We start from the raw sequence: 14,238 nt of genomic DNA, 5'->3' as shown, positions 1-14,238 counted from the left end.
GAAACAAATGGACCCAGAAGACATGAACTGCTACTTGAGACTATCAGGAGGTCATGTGCCAGCGTGAACCAGCCTCCTCCAGCGCTGCAGACTTCATCAGTATGCAGGGTGTTTTCCAAGAAAACACGCAGCTACAGTCTTGTAACAAAGTCAAAAAGAATGCCGTCGGGATTTACATTGCCATATGCAAATGAAATATTTTTCTAGACTACTTTGCTAGAATAATCACTCTGTAACATTCGAAAATATCTATACCTATATATAGATATCTATGTTGGATCCTATCGGCTGAATAATACATAGACATGTGCACGCAAAGGAGCATGCCTGCAGCACGAATCTATTTACAGAGAGCTTTGTCGTTGCGATTTTGAGACAGGGTCTTACTATGTAGTCTTGGATGGCCCAGAGCTGGCTAAGTAGATCAGGCTGGCCTTGAACTCATTGATTTCTGCCTGCCTCAGCCTCCCAACTGCAGGGCTTAAAAGGCATAAGCCACTGGCTGATAACAGAGTTTTCATGGGCAAATATAATTTACTCAGAGCTCACATGAAGAGAAAAAATTCAGTGCCCGGGTGGGGGGGCGCTACTGTTTAATTCTGTAGTAACACACCGCACTTAGACACACTGAAGGGATTAATGGTCAGCTCACTTAAATAGGAATGACAGGAAATGAATTTAAACTAGAGTTTCAAAGCCTTTTATGTAAAAAGGCAGATAGCAAATATCTTTGGCTCTGTAAGCAACCTACAGTCTTTGTTCCAGAAATTTCCTTAGCATCTGTGTGTCTGTGACTTATTTTTCATCTACAATGAAAAAATAATATATATCTTTTCTCCTGAGCCCCTGAGCAACAGCCTCGCACTGTTATTGACTCCTGCCTTCCAGCAGAAAAATGAGACGCGAGGAGCCCCTAACCCCCGTGCCCGTGTGTCCGCATTACCTCTTTGAATCTCTCCAGCTCGTTCTGGAGGGCCTGTCGGGATATCTCCACCTCGATCACCTGCTGCCGCAGAATTTCATTGTCGTCCTCAGCTTTAGCACGCTTCTCTTCCACGGTCTCCAGCTCGTGGTGCAATCTGACGGACACATCTTTGGCTACCTGCATTGGACACACGGGGAAAACCACGGGGATATGAAGTCTGGGGTGGGGGGTGGGCGCAAATGGATGCTAAGGGAACATTCAGGCAGCCTCAGAGGAAGAACCATTAGCTTAGTCATAGCAAGAACTCGGGAAATACGCGCCAGGCTTATATTTATATTTAACGAAGCAAGTACTACATGCCGAGAATCCCTGATCCAGAAATCGAACATCTAAAACGGTCTAAAATCTGAACCCCTTTAGACATAAGCACTTTGAATAACGAATACAGCCTCACTGTTTCTTTCTTTTTTTTTTTTTTTCTTTTTTTTTTGGGGGGGGGGTTTCGAGACAGGGTTTCTCTGTGGCTTTGGAGCCTGTCCTGGAACTAGCTCTTGTAGACCAGGCTGGTCTCGAACTCACAGAGATCCACCTGCCTCTGCCTCCCGAGTGCTGGGATTAAAGGCGTGCGCCACCACCGCCCGGCAGCAATTCAACTCTTTTACTTTCTTTTTAATTTTATTTGTTTTACGTGCATGAGGGTTTTGCCTGCATGTTGTGCATGCAGTGCCCATGGAGGCCAGGAGATACTGGTAGATCCCCCAGAACTGGAGTTGTAGATGGTTGTGAGCCACTATGTGGTCGCTGGGAATGGAGCCAGGTCCTTTGCAGGAGCATCCAGTGGTGTTAACCGCCGAGCCTTCTCTGCAGCCCAAAGCTCCTTCACTGTCTGACAGCGAGTGAGGAAAGACTGTAAGACAACCAGAAATCAGCCTTTCTCACAATGACTGGCACTGCATGAGTTGCTGAGAACTCTGTGAGTTCGAGGCCAGCCTGGTCTACAAGAGCTAGTTCCAGGACAGGCTCCAAAGCCACAGAGAAACCCTGTCTCGAAAAACCAAAAAAAAAAAAAAAAAAATTATTTTATATGTAGAGGTATTTGCCTACATGTCTGTATGTCACGTTTATCCCTAGTACCCACTGAGACCAGAAGAGGGGGCATCGTATATTATGGGAGATGTTTGCGAACACCATGTGGACGCTGGGAATCGAATCCATATGGAGTGGGGAGGTAGGTGTGTGGAGTTACCACTTCAGCCTCCTAGCCACGGGAGGGACGCCGTGTGAGCGCACTCACCTTCAGATCCTGCTCCAGGCTTCTGATGAGCTCCCCGTCCACCTGCCCTGTTTCTGCCACTTTCAGGCTTTTCTGCTCAGCCTTCCTGAGTCGGTACTGCAGGATCCTGCAGTTCTTGTTGGCGCGGTCCAGCTCTCTCCGGAGCTCCTGCAGCTGGTAACTGTCCTCTTCTAGATAGCTGTCTCTCATTTCCTCCATCTCTGCACGGAGTTCATCTAGTTCATCCTAGGGACCCAGACGCCACAGGTGAGCCAGGCCCTAGCAGGAAGGCAGGCTCTCTCCATCTGCGAGCCCATCCCCACTCCACCCAATACATTCAATGTCGAATGCCTACATATACCCATCAGCTCGCAGCCATACCAAGGGGACCACTGGAAATTCTCGCAGGAGATGGTAAACTCACCAAGTATTCTTCTAAACTGAAGATCTAAAACAGTCCCCATGACTCCTTACATATCCAGAAGAGAAATCACCTCTACAAATAACCAAGCCTTCAGAGTCAAGCCAAAGGCACCAGTTACATACTAAGATGAACCAGGCAGACCTTCTACCTTCGATGAACATAAAGTTTAGCAGGATAACTGTTGACTGTCGTGGAATTAGAGCAAGCCTGCAAACATCTCTAAAATTCTATTCTACGATACCAATGTCAGCATTCAATTATTCTAATGAGGAACATTTTCCACTGCTTCAAATACACGCTGAGTTTAGTTTAGTTTTGTTTTTCAATCTCCTATCCTGCATTTCTCAAGCCTCCCATTTTTACTATAAAGATGAGCACTCTCTGGATGCAAAAACATTGCATAAAATGATAAAAGTCCACTCCTCCACACTGAGCTCTGGCCTTAGGCCTCTGCCCAGATCAGTCTGGATATCAAAATGAAATCATACTGTTTCCCATGCCACCAAACAAAACTGTGTTGTTATGTGACCTTCTGAAAAAATCAGGATGTCCTCAACAGGCCAGTCTCAATGCCATGGTAACATACTCCCTGGTACTTTCATCTTCATGGTCCTGCTTTACAGGCAGAGTTACTATGAAACACCTAGGCTGCGGTTTGCTTCTGCTGTCTTCAGTCTGTCTAAAAAATCAACGACAGCCCAAGGAACTCTAGATTCAAAGGAACAGGTGAGCTTGATTCCAGAAGTGCCAACCTGAGACTTTGACCCCTGGCTTCCCTCCTACCCTACAGTCTAGACTCCAGGAAGTTTTATCTTCTCAGTGGGTGACTCTCCTCCCAGGCTCCCAAATCCCAACCCTAATTCAGGTTTCGGGCCTCAATCCCAAACATAAAGAAAACCATTCCGAGGCTCCAAGCTTCCCAGCAAGCCTCCAAATCTTTGGGTGTCTACTCGACAGCTGGGGAGTTAACCTTTAGTATGTAAATTCGGTGACTCCGCCCACTACCAAAGCCTTCCGGGCTTCTTTTCTTTCTCAAATTCCTGCCCAGCACTCCTTCCTAGCACCCTGGACCTTGGGGAACCTCAGGGCCTGTAGCCCTTCGTTCTTCCCTACTGGAAATGTTTCTGCCCAGATCCACGGGGCAATAACCCTCTCGTAATGTGTAAAGCACATGGGTTAAGGCCCTCTAGCCAGTCCCAGGGTGTCTGTCCATCTCTCTCCTTTCTCCCATCTCTTATCACCAATTAGTAATATTAGTGTATTTTTTTTTCCAATTTCTCAACCTACCCAACAGTGAGCTCTGAAGGCTGGAAACCTTGTCCCCTGGCCCTTACCCAGAGCGGCAGAAGGCTCACAGCAGGCTCTCAAAAGCACTTGTGATATGAACACAAGAAACATCAACACGTAGAAAAGACCATCAGGACAATGGAACTCAAACTTAACTGCAACATTGCTTTTGCTACAGTCTTGAGGACTGGTAAAGAAAACCCCCGCAAACCTGCAAATGTAGAGCCATATACTGAATATATACTCTGCCGAATATGAAATATTTCAAAATATTTCAAGAAAAAGCAATTAGGGAAAAACACTAAGGAAAGCATTCTAGAAATTTTCATGACTTGTTTAATATTTGGCGATTCGAATGCCTACAGTTATTCCTATTTATTTTGTTCAGTTAATACTGAGGCCCTAGAAAAAGAAGAAACTCTCACCCACACTTGAACGCCCTCAATAGCCTTTCTGGCCCTCCTATTCAGTTTGTTCCAGGGATCTCGGGGTTCTCACCACCCTCCCCAATCCTGATTTGTTCTTAAAGCTAGGACTTGGCTCCCAACATCTGAGCCTCAGCTTGAGAAGACTCTGCACTGAAAGAAATGTCCTGAAAAGGAGATTATCTTGGGTAAAGGTGAAGTAAAGGAAACAGGAGGAAATCCTGGTGGGCTTGCCTGGAGGAAGATGCTCTCCAGTTAACCTCAGCTATACAGAATATTCTAGAACACAAACTGGGAGCCCATCCCCCTAACCCCCTAACCCCAGCTTGCAGCTTCCTCCTAGCTGCCCACTATCCTGATCAACAGAATCCCTGTGGGCTGCTGGCCAGCTAATCCAACCTGATCGGTGAGTTCCGGATTCAATAGGACACTCTGACAAAATACTAATAATAAAATGAAGATCAACTGTCAACATCCGGCATCCACAGAAGCACACATGCATGTGTATGCCTGTATGAATGTGCGCGCACACACACACACAAACCATCACTCGCTAATGCTAAAAACACCCTCACCCTCTAATAGAATATCTTATGCTAACATTGAAAATATCACTAAAATAAATCTATTCTACTGGGTGTGGTGGCACACACCTTTAATCCCAGCACTCTGGAAGGCAGGGGTAGGTGGATGAGCCATAGTTTCTATCAGGGGGTCTCAACCTGTAGGTCACGACCCCTTTGGGGTTGCCTAAAACCATTGGAAAACAGACATACTTAGTTATGATTCATAACCGCAGCAAAATGACAATTGAGAAGTAGCCATGAAAATGATGTTACAGCTGGGGTCACCACAACGTGAGGAACCGTATTAAGGGGTCACAGCATTAGGAAGGCTGACAACCACACATTAGCCTACCTAGTGAGATCCAATCTCAAAAAAAAAAAAAAAAAAAGCCAAGGTATTAATGCTTAGAATTATCTGTTCTGTTCCTAAAAGGCTGTGTATACATAAGAAGATGGCAGATACAGTTCTCAGATATGAAAGTGTTCCTTGGTTTCCACACATTACAATAGAGGAAGCTCTATGGGTTAAACAGCTATTACCAGCTAAAAGCAGTTTCGATGCACCTTCACCTCTGAATGAATATCCCTGGAAAGAAGCTGTGTCTAGCTGTAACCGACTCCCTTGAAGGAGTCTGTGTCTGCGGAGACCGGGGACGGGCTGGAATTTCAGTACGGTGGGAAGATTAGAATTTTGCGGGTTCCGAAGCTAATTACTTTATCTTCGGCGAGTGTTAAGCCTTTTGGAGCAGCCACGCCTTGCCCCACTCTGGAGCTGAACAAACACCTCGTGATAACAAAGTCTCCCCCTAAAAACTATTAACTCAGCACAGCAACAGTTTCCGCCAAGCCAAGAGCTAAGCACCCGGGGCCTATGATTCCTCCATTGCTGTAGCCGCCTCTCTGCTCCACCACCCCCAAGGAGTTTTAAGTGGTTTTACATACAGCTTTCTTTGTTCCGTAAAACCACAAAAGCCCTGTGAAACTGCTTTCACATTGGAACACAGAATTGGGAGTAACCTAAATCAGTGCTCCTGGGCCATGGTCACTCAAGATGGCTCCAGAACAAAGTACTTCTTATTCTCTTTAAGATGAGAGCTGTGATTTTTCTGCTGGCACCCCCCAAACCACTGAACAGGCCATATGTAGACAGATAATTTTATTCTGGGTACAAATAACCACCCACATTAGTAGAACTGGATGCTAGAAAAAGATCCGAAATTATTCTCATTTCAACCACAGCTTCCATAACCTCATATTTTACATCAATTTCTGAAACAGAAGGTACCCTATATCATGCACTTTAACCTCTGAGCTAACCCTAAAATAAGCCTCCATTTTCAGTGACAAGAAATCAAACAGTGGCCAGACCCTGTAATCTAGGGCTCAGAGCTAAGAAAGGAAAGTTGACTGCAAACACGGCTGTCTGCTACCACACTCCGGTCTCGAGTAAATACAACAAATTGCCTGTTACAGGCAGGCAGACGAGACAGTAACAAACCTACAGTTGTACTTTTTAAAAGCCCCGCATCCATCTAAACGAAGGAAAGTTGCCTGGCATTTTTAGAGACCGAGAGTGGATGGCACACATCCAGGTCCCTTAGAGCAACTGGCACTCAAGGAAACACTGTAGCAGCCGGGGAAGAGACAAAGATTCTCATTTTAAAAGCCGGGAACCCGAGAGTTCAAACGCTCTCCTGACAGAGCAGGCCTGTTTCAGAGGTAAACTGAGGCCGGCATTTCAACTCTTTCTATGGCCTGGAAAACTGTGATCTTTAGATTACCCCAGAGGCCAATTGTGAATCATGTAAGAGGGCAGTAGCCGCTTGAAACCCGAAAGGCGCTATGACTCGGGCAGGGGTCAGGGTGGATTGTGACGGTTCTTTCTGAGGACATGCGAAATTTCAGAAGACAGCATTAGCGACGTCTGCCATTTTTAAGACTATTAAACAAGGCAGAACATGCATTGTTTCTGGCAGATAGAATTCTGATATAGTAAATAAAGCCAGAGAAAATGCTGGTATCTCCACCCCCATACACACATACAAATTTCTCTCTTTTCTTTTTAAGATTTAGTATTACTTTTTTATTTACATAGATGTGCCTGCATGGATTTATGTGAACCATGTGTGTGCAAATGCGCTCTGAGGCCAGAAGGCATGGGACCCTTATGAGCTGTGGTGAACTGCCAGGTGGGTGCAGGAATGGAACCCAGGTCCTCCGCAAGAGCGGCAAATGCCCTCACCTGCTGAGCCATCTCTCCAGCCCCGATGACCTTTTAATGCAGGATTTATAAGGGGAAGAAAAGCACTATCCTTAATCAATAGTGCTTTTGAGCATTAGACTGCTCGGATATTTTTAAATATTAGGTCATTATCTCATTCAAAAACTACATTTTTATGATATATTTTTATCTGTAAAAAATTACATTGTGTTTATTCTTGGGGGAAGGGGGTACACACCACATACTTAAGGAAGCCAAGAGAATTAACTTTCAGAAATTGGCTCTCTCTCCTTCCACCAGGTATGTGGCAGGCATCAAACCCAGGTTTGGCAACAACTTTGATACCCACTAAGCCACCTCCCTGCCCATTTAAAATATTTTAAAATACTTTATGTAAAATGGATTCTTGAGGTTGCATGAAGTTACCCAATGACTCCCCTTTGCTACAGATCATGGATCAAGCCTTTTAAGAGACATCAGATTGGAAGGGTGTTGGGTGCCACCTGTGTCTACCCATAAACACAAAATCCAGGGTTTCTTGGTATGACTACCCAAACTCTAGATCACACTAATGACGATATTTAAATGTCATTTCTCTTCATCAAAGATTAATGGCACATATGGGTGAAAATGCCGTAATAAAATCCATCCATCACTCGGTACCTGAACGTTAAAAAAAGATCAGTAACTATTCCTATACAAATAATTCCTTGCAAACAGACCCAGCGGGAACACTGATGGTCCTTTGCTTACTGTTGCAATAGTCCCTTCTTCTGGGAGTTTACCACAGAAAATACTGTCTTTTGTCATAGAGGAATAATCCGCCTCATTTCCTTTGGGACAAGGGAAATGCTCTGTGCAGGGGACCAGCTGTGGCTGAGCAGGCACGGGGAGGGCTACTATTGTTTCCCAAGTCACAGTCCAGCCAGCAGCTCAGTGAGGGCGACTGTCCCAAGCCACAACATCTTGCCACCTAAGATTAGCATATTGGTGCTTTCATGGCTGAATAAAGAAAGCACCAATATGTAAAGCAGAATGTCGGGGAAGAATAAAGAATATCCGTGTTAACATCCCCCCCACACACACACACCAAAGAAAAAGGAAGGCGAAGGAAGTGGGGAGGGGAGGAGGGAGGAGCTGACCCTCCAGAGGCTGAGATGCTAATTCTTGCCCATACTAACACCCAGCCCTCAGGCCATGCTAAGCACCTGCCATTCAGTTCAGCCAAATGGAACAACCCCTGTTGGCCTAAAACTAAAAATCTCCCCCAAAACTCAGGGTGTTCTGGGTGCCAAGTCTATGCTTAGTATCCAGATGATGGGGTTCAATCCACGTGACCTCCCACAAAACCTCAATGATTAAGAAATCACTCCTCCCAAGAAGCCGGTGTTCCCAGCCTCATTTTTTTTTTTTTAAAGTAAAAGTGATTCTTACAAAATAACCCAGAAAGCAGAGCAGAAAGGAAAGGCCCTTGCTAGCCTAGCACTGGGCCACCATGCAGGACATGGTGTCCGGATGGTGTCCACCGTCCAGGGGCACGCTGTGAGTACAAGCACGTCAGAGAAAAAGAGTGAAAGATTGCTAAGGACGTTTTCGAAACCTGCCAGTGAACTCAGTGATGACCTCGGGAGAAAGCCCGCAGAAACGGAGGGCTTGATAAATACGTGGGCAATGAGCAGCCCTACTTGTCCGATTGTCCCAGGGCGCTCAAGCGAAAATGCCAGGCAGGGAGGAACCAGGCGAGCGGTTTGAAACTTGTCTGGGTTTGTCCAGAACAGACCCAAAGGCATGGGATGCCTACGCTGGATACCTTAATTTCTGAGTATTCTCTGTGAGTTAACCAGAGGTCAAAGGGCACGCCAAGTGTCTTTCTACTTGTCCTTTCGAGCAAAGGCAAGCCACCGGAACTGAAGCATTCTGGTGTTTTCATCTGATTATCTAGTGTCCTTTGATGAAAGAACGGACAAGAGTTAGCGATGACCCTACATGCTCCTCACAGAAGAGAAAGTGTCCTAACCCAAAAGATGCCCTTCAAATTTCCTTACCAGTAGAGACATCCGCCCAGACCTTATTTTCTTATTCCAGACACTTTGGTCAAATCAGAAAGTTCTGAACCGCCATGGTAACGGTTCTCTCTCAGAAAATAGTATGATGCTTCGCGTAATCACAACATCCAGAACCTGTAAGTGTAAAACCTCTGGACGAAATCTCTTCTTAGAAAACACTGGTGCAGCCAGGAGTTCTGTGCAAGAAGCAGGCATCCCTCTACCATGGGGGGAGGCGGCAAGGTATTGATACCCCAGTGCGGTATCAATAAGCAAATGGCAAAATGAAGTTTGTAACTTACACATTCGAGCTACCGCGAGCAAAAAAAGGAATGACGACAGCCCACACCTCGTGAGGTCACTGCAACACAGTCCAACCAGTTTCTACACAAGGGGGCAGGCTCGTTGACCTGTAGGAGAGTCCGTTAGGATCCGTGTTCTTTTCAAAACTGAACTCCTATATATAAGAAGCTTCTGAAGGACCCAGCTGACCCGGCATACATATACCAGGCAATTATTCTGGCTTCCTGCTCCTCCTTCAGACCCCTTCTAACCAATTCTTTCTCCTGATGTCCAAAGAAAGGCTGAAGGATGGAGTCCAGGACTCAGGGAAGAGACAGCCAGGACACTTTCTCCCCGGGAAGCAGCAATTGAACATGTCTTGCAAATCAAACACTACCAGTGGGATTTCTGTAGCCTTTCACAGGCCGGTGAGACATACTCATTATGGGCCTTTCCCCTAGAAAAGCAAAAGAGAGCTCTGAAGTGTTGTGTGGTATACAGGCAGAGTGCAGCCCAGGAGGAGGCTCTGCAGAGGGCAAACAGAAGGGGCACCACTTCTGAGCGAGATGCCAGTGTCTGAGGAATCAGAGTTAGGATGGGCATAGCAGCAGCAGGGTCTGGAAGGTGTGGGCCGGTAGCACAGATGTTGCTTAGCATGCGCGGTCTTGTGTCCTACACCTAGCATGCTGGAGAGTGGAGGATGCGGGCAAACCCCAAACCATGTTGTAAAGGTCTGATGAAATGCCAAATACGCATAAATCAGACTCCAAGGTCAGACAGCTGCTTTCATTCACTAAGGCAAGGCAAATAAAGCGGTTATCCAAAAATTAGCTTAGAAATGATGTCTAAACAGCCTGCTCTCAGATGGAGGATGCTGTGACAGTTTCTTTAATGAAAACTCCATTTTCTGCTGCCCAGCAGTTTGGATCTGGATGCCTGGGATTTGATCAGGACTACCGTAGGCCACGGGGCTGCAAATGCGTGGTTTCTTTTCTCACTCCGCAGGACACACACACAGCATAGCTGCCTTTTCTGTCCACACCTCTGAAATGCACGCTGCTGTCTATTACATAAGACCAAGTGGCATATACATTATCGGAAGCATCCCGAAGTGCTCAGTTCTCGCTTCTGTCTGCCTTGCTTCACGTATGATAACTACTGGACTCAAAAGTAACTTCTGATAGACGATTTGGGCTCAGAGGACCCAGAGTTAAGGTGTTCATTCCACCTTGAGTTGTTCACCAATCACCTTAAAAACCTGAACCCCCCCCCCATCCCAGCCTCAGCACAGGGCCTCAATCAGGCAGGTCCAACACCTGCTAACAAAACAAACCACACAACCCACTGGGAAAAGCATGGGCAACCTGGCTCAGTGGAGGGGATATTCAACAGGACGGTACCAGAGGTGTGAAGAGAGTTACATTCCTGGTGTTATTTACTAACCCGAGGGTTACAAAAATTAGGTCACTTTCACACACATACACACACCGGAGAGCGCCCCCTTTTCTCCTATCAAACCGCCACTTACTCTCCACCCCCTGCTGTTTTCTCTCTATAGCCCAAATGTTTAACTCAACCCCCAACACTGTTTATACCCTCTGCTCTGCAGGCCAGCCCCAAAGAGAAGAAGATGGAGACCGATTATCCATCCCGGAGCTAACAAGACAAGACCATGGCTGGCAGGCCCCACTGGGTAATACTCAAGAGTGCGGGAGGCTGCGGTTCCTTCGAAAGAGTCCTTCCCTGACACAGGTTTTGAAAACCTATTTGTGGTCACTTACACAGGGCTGCTCCCACAAATACTGCTGACCCTGAACACAGGCCGCAAGTTCAAGGCGCTTCTTCTGAATTTCAAAGTTGTTTATCACTAAAAGGACCAGCCCCCTCTGCTACACCCACAAAGGCTTGGAGGAGACCGAATGCGGGCCCAGCTTTCTGAACCCTCAGGAGGACCTGCGGGCAAGTCCGGCACCTGGAAACCATACTGCACACAAGTGCACGTGTGGGGTCACGGCTGGGCATGTAGATAACCCCGCAACAGGTGACACTGCGGGGGTCCATGTTTTCAAAATGATTTACAGCCACCCAAAAGGCATCAGCGAAAACACGCAAGACTTCTAAAAACAGTAAGAGCAAAGGACTGAAAAACAGACCTACAAGTCACAAGTTTGGGGGTTCAGTTACTAGAACCTAGTAGATTTGGAGAGCAGTGGGGGTGCAAAACAGAAGAGGTAAGGAGTTAATGAGGCTCCCCCAGGAGACAAGGTTCGGAGGCAGCCAGAGGACCTGGGGTCGGGGCCTCTGAGACACCTGCCACCCCAGAGGTCGCTCACCTTGAGGTAGTCATTTTCCGAACGCAGTTCCTCCATCTCCCTCAGCAGCTCTTCCTCCTCGGCCACCACCAGGAGCCGGGGCTGTTCGCCCAAGCTAGGCTCCTTGGGGGTCCCGAGAATCGTCCGCTCCGGTAGCGTTCGGCCCCCAACATCCTCCAGCGAACCGGGTCCCGGGGATCCTGAGGGGGCCCCGCCTAGGCTGCTTCGGCCCCCGAAACTGGCACCAGCGACAGGGGGCGCCGTGAGCAGGGCGGGGGGCTCGGGGCTGCCCGGCGGCGGCCCGCGGGCTCCAGAGCTCTGAGTGGGTGCTCCGCGCAGGGGTTCCCGGTCACTGGAGCCGGTGCCCGACTCGGCATCGCTGCTGGCGGCTGGGAGCAGGCGCTGCTCATCAGACAAGGGTTCGGAGGCGCAGTCGGAGAGATCCGAGCTGCTGTCCGTGTGGCTGATACGCGAGCCGGCCACCGAGGTCACCGAGAGGGTCACGGCGGGGACCCGAGCGGCGGGAGCCGGGGGCCCGACGGCACGAGCTGGAGGCGTCCCGGGGCTGCGCTTGGCTTTGCGGCCCTTCGCGACGGCAGGCGGCGGCTCAGCCCCAGCTGGCCTCCCGACCCGGGGCAGTGGTTCCACCGGCCCCGAGCGCGCCGCCCTCCTGGTTCCCGGGGCGGCCTTGGCGCCACCCGCCGACCTGGCTCCGGAGCCCGGCGGCGGCTTGTCCTTAGCGCCGGGGACTACGCCGCTGCGTCGGGAGAGGCGGCCGGGTGCGGCCGGGGGCCCGGGCGACGGCGGCGCCTTCCCAGCGAGGCTGGGCGAGCGTGGAGCGGCGGGAGTCGGGGCACGGCCCGCAGAGGAGGTGGTGGCCGTGGCGGGCCGCGTGTGCAGATCCTTGAGGAAAGGTCTGGCCGGAGAAGGTGCGCGGTGCAGCCGCCTCCTCTCGGCCAGCGGGTGCAGGTGGTGGTGGCGGTGATGCTGGCCGGCTGGCTGCGGCTTGGTGTCCGGGGCGCCGCCGCCCGCGGGGCCGTTCAGTGTTTCCATGGCCCGGGCGGCGGCCGCGATCCGCAGCTCAGGCGGCAGATGCTCCGGGCGGCGGTGGCGGCGGCGTGCAGCCTCCCCGCGCGCCCGGTCATCACTGACCCCCTGCCCCGCCCGGCGTGCGCCCCGCGCTCCCGCCGTCCCCTCCCCCTCCCTGGGCACACCCGGGGGAGTTTCTCCCCTCGCTCAGGTCAACGGCGCTTGGGTTCTCGTGGCACAGCCGCCGCGGTCGTTCGCATCCCCAGCACCGTGCGTTCAGAGCTCGGAAGCAGCCGCGGCCTCGCACAAAAACACTTGTCTGGCGGCGCGCGCCTGGCTCCTGCGTTCCGCTCCCCGCCCACTGCCAGTCCGCGGGGACCGGCTGGCAGCCACGGCTTCTGCTTCTGCCCGGCGGCTCCGGCGGAGAGAAGCTGCACGCGCGCTCCCCTCCGTCCCGAGCCCGGCGCGCACGCCCCGCCTCCTGCCAGCCGGCCGGAGAGGGGAGGGAAAAAGAGGGGCGGGGCGGGCTGGAGGGCGGAGCCGGAGCTCTTGGGGACGCGGAGTCCGAGTGCCCACGAGCCCACGCGTCCTCTCCTCCAAGGACCACTCTTTGCCTTCGGATGTACTGGGGACGCCACCCAGAACTGGCTAGGGAGAAAAAACACTGGGGTGAAGGGAGGGAAGAGAGCGGGCATCAGCCACTTGGGGACAGTGAAGGTGCGGGCGGTATGGAGGGCCCCTCTGAAGTGGGTGCCAGCTTTCTCTCCTTCGGCCCAGCCCCCTCTATCCCCCTTGTACCTCCCCTCTTCTGCATGCTCCCTACCGCTCTCCCCAGAGCTTCTTTAAGGATCACTGGTACTGGATGCAGCGTCAGGACCGGCGTAGCGCTCCACAGTTGGCACCCCCAGTGGCCTGGGCAGCTCCGAGAGGGAGGAGCCGCTGTGGAAATAGGAGAAGCAGTTCGCCAAGCTTGGAGTCTGAAAGGGAGCTCACATTTATAGTTCCTGCGGCCTTGAGTCAGGCGCTGCCCGGTGCACGCTTCATCGTCCTAGTAACAGTCCCGAATTGGAAACGCTGTCTTCAGAATGAGACACCGGCGTGAGGAGGTGAAGCCGCTTGTCTGAACTCCGTGGCTGAGCCGAGATTCAAACCCAGGTCCGCGGGAGTCTTAGCCAAATAGGAGCCTGAGTCCGGTCTCCGCCCCGTGAGCAAGACGCTTGGCCTTGCGAGTCTCAGATTCCCTCCTCACCTGTAGACTCAGAGAATACCGACTCTGGATGTATTCTGATTAAACGAGGAAATAGGAAGATGCCCCCATCACCTGGAAAGTGCTTTTGACAGATAGTGAGCGTGGTTGACGACCCAGGTTTTGGATGGGCAATAAATGCGCCGAGCGAGGACAAGCTTAAGTTGTCCTTCGTCTAGCCTTGGCGTTTGGGAAGCAAGGGG

General features: G+C 50.4%; 1 protein-coding gene across 4 annotated transcripts in view; it reads right to left on the bottom strand.

The window, feature by feature from the left end:
- Nucleotides 1-13,343, bottom strand: part of Mtcl1 (microtubule crosslinking factor 1) — a 121,386-nt gene extending 108,043 nt beyond the window's left edge. For all 4 annotated transcript variants that reach the window (XM_057758420.1, XM_057758421.1, XM_057758422.1 and 1 more), the window contains exons 1-3: nt 11,782-13,343; nt 2,220-2,444; nt 944-1,102 (exon numbers count right to left, since the gene is read on the bottom strand). In XM_057758420.1, the coding sequence (XP_057614403.1) occupies nt 944-1,102; nt 2,220-2,444; nt 11,782-12,813 (1,416 nt within the window). In that variant the 5' untranslated portion in view covers nt 12,814-13,343. The remainder of the gene's footprint in view (nt 1-943; nt 1,103-2,219; nt 2,445-11,781) is intronic.
- Nucleotides 13,344-14,238: the final 895 nt, after the last annotated feature.

This window comes from Chionomys nivalis, chromosome 26, assembly GCF_950005125.1.
Source record: "Chionomys nivalis chromosome 26, mChiNiv1.1, whole genome shotgun sequence".
NCBI lineage: Eukaryota > Metazoa > Chordata > Mammalia > Rodentia > Cricetidae > Chionomys > Chionomys nivalis.
Note: the sequence above shows the minus strand (reverse complement) of the source record. Positions and strands in the feature narration are given on the sequence as shown.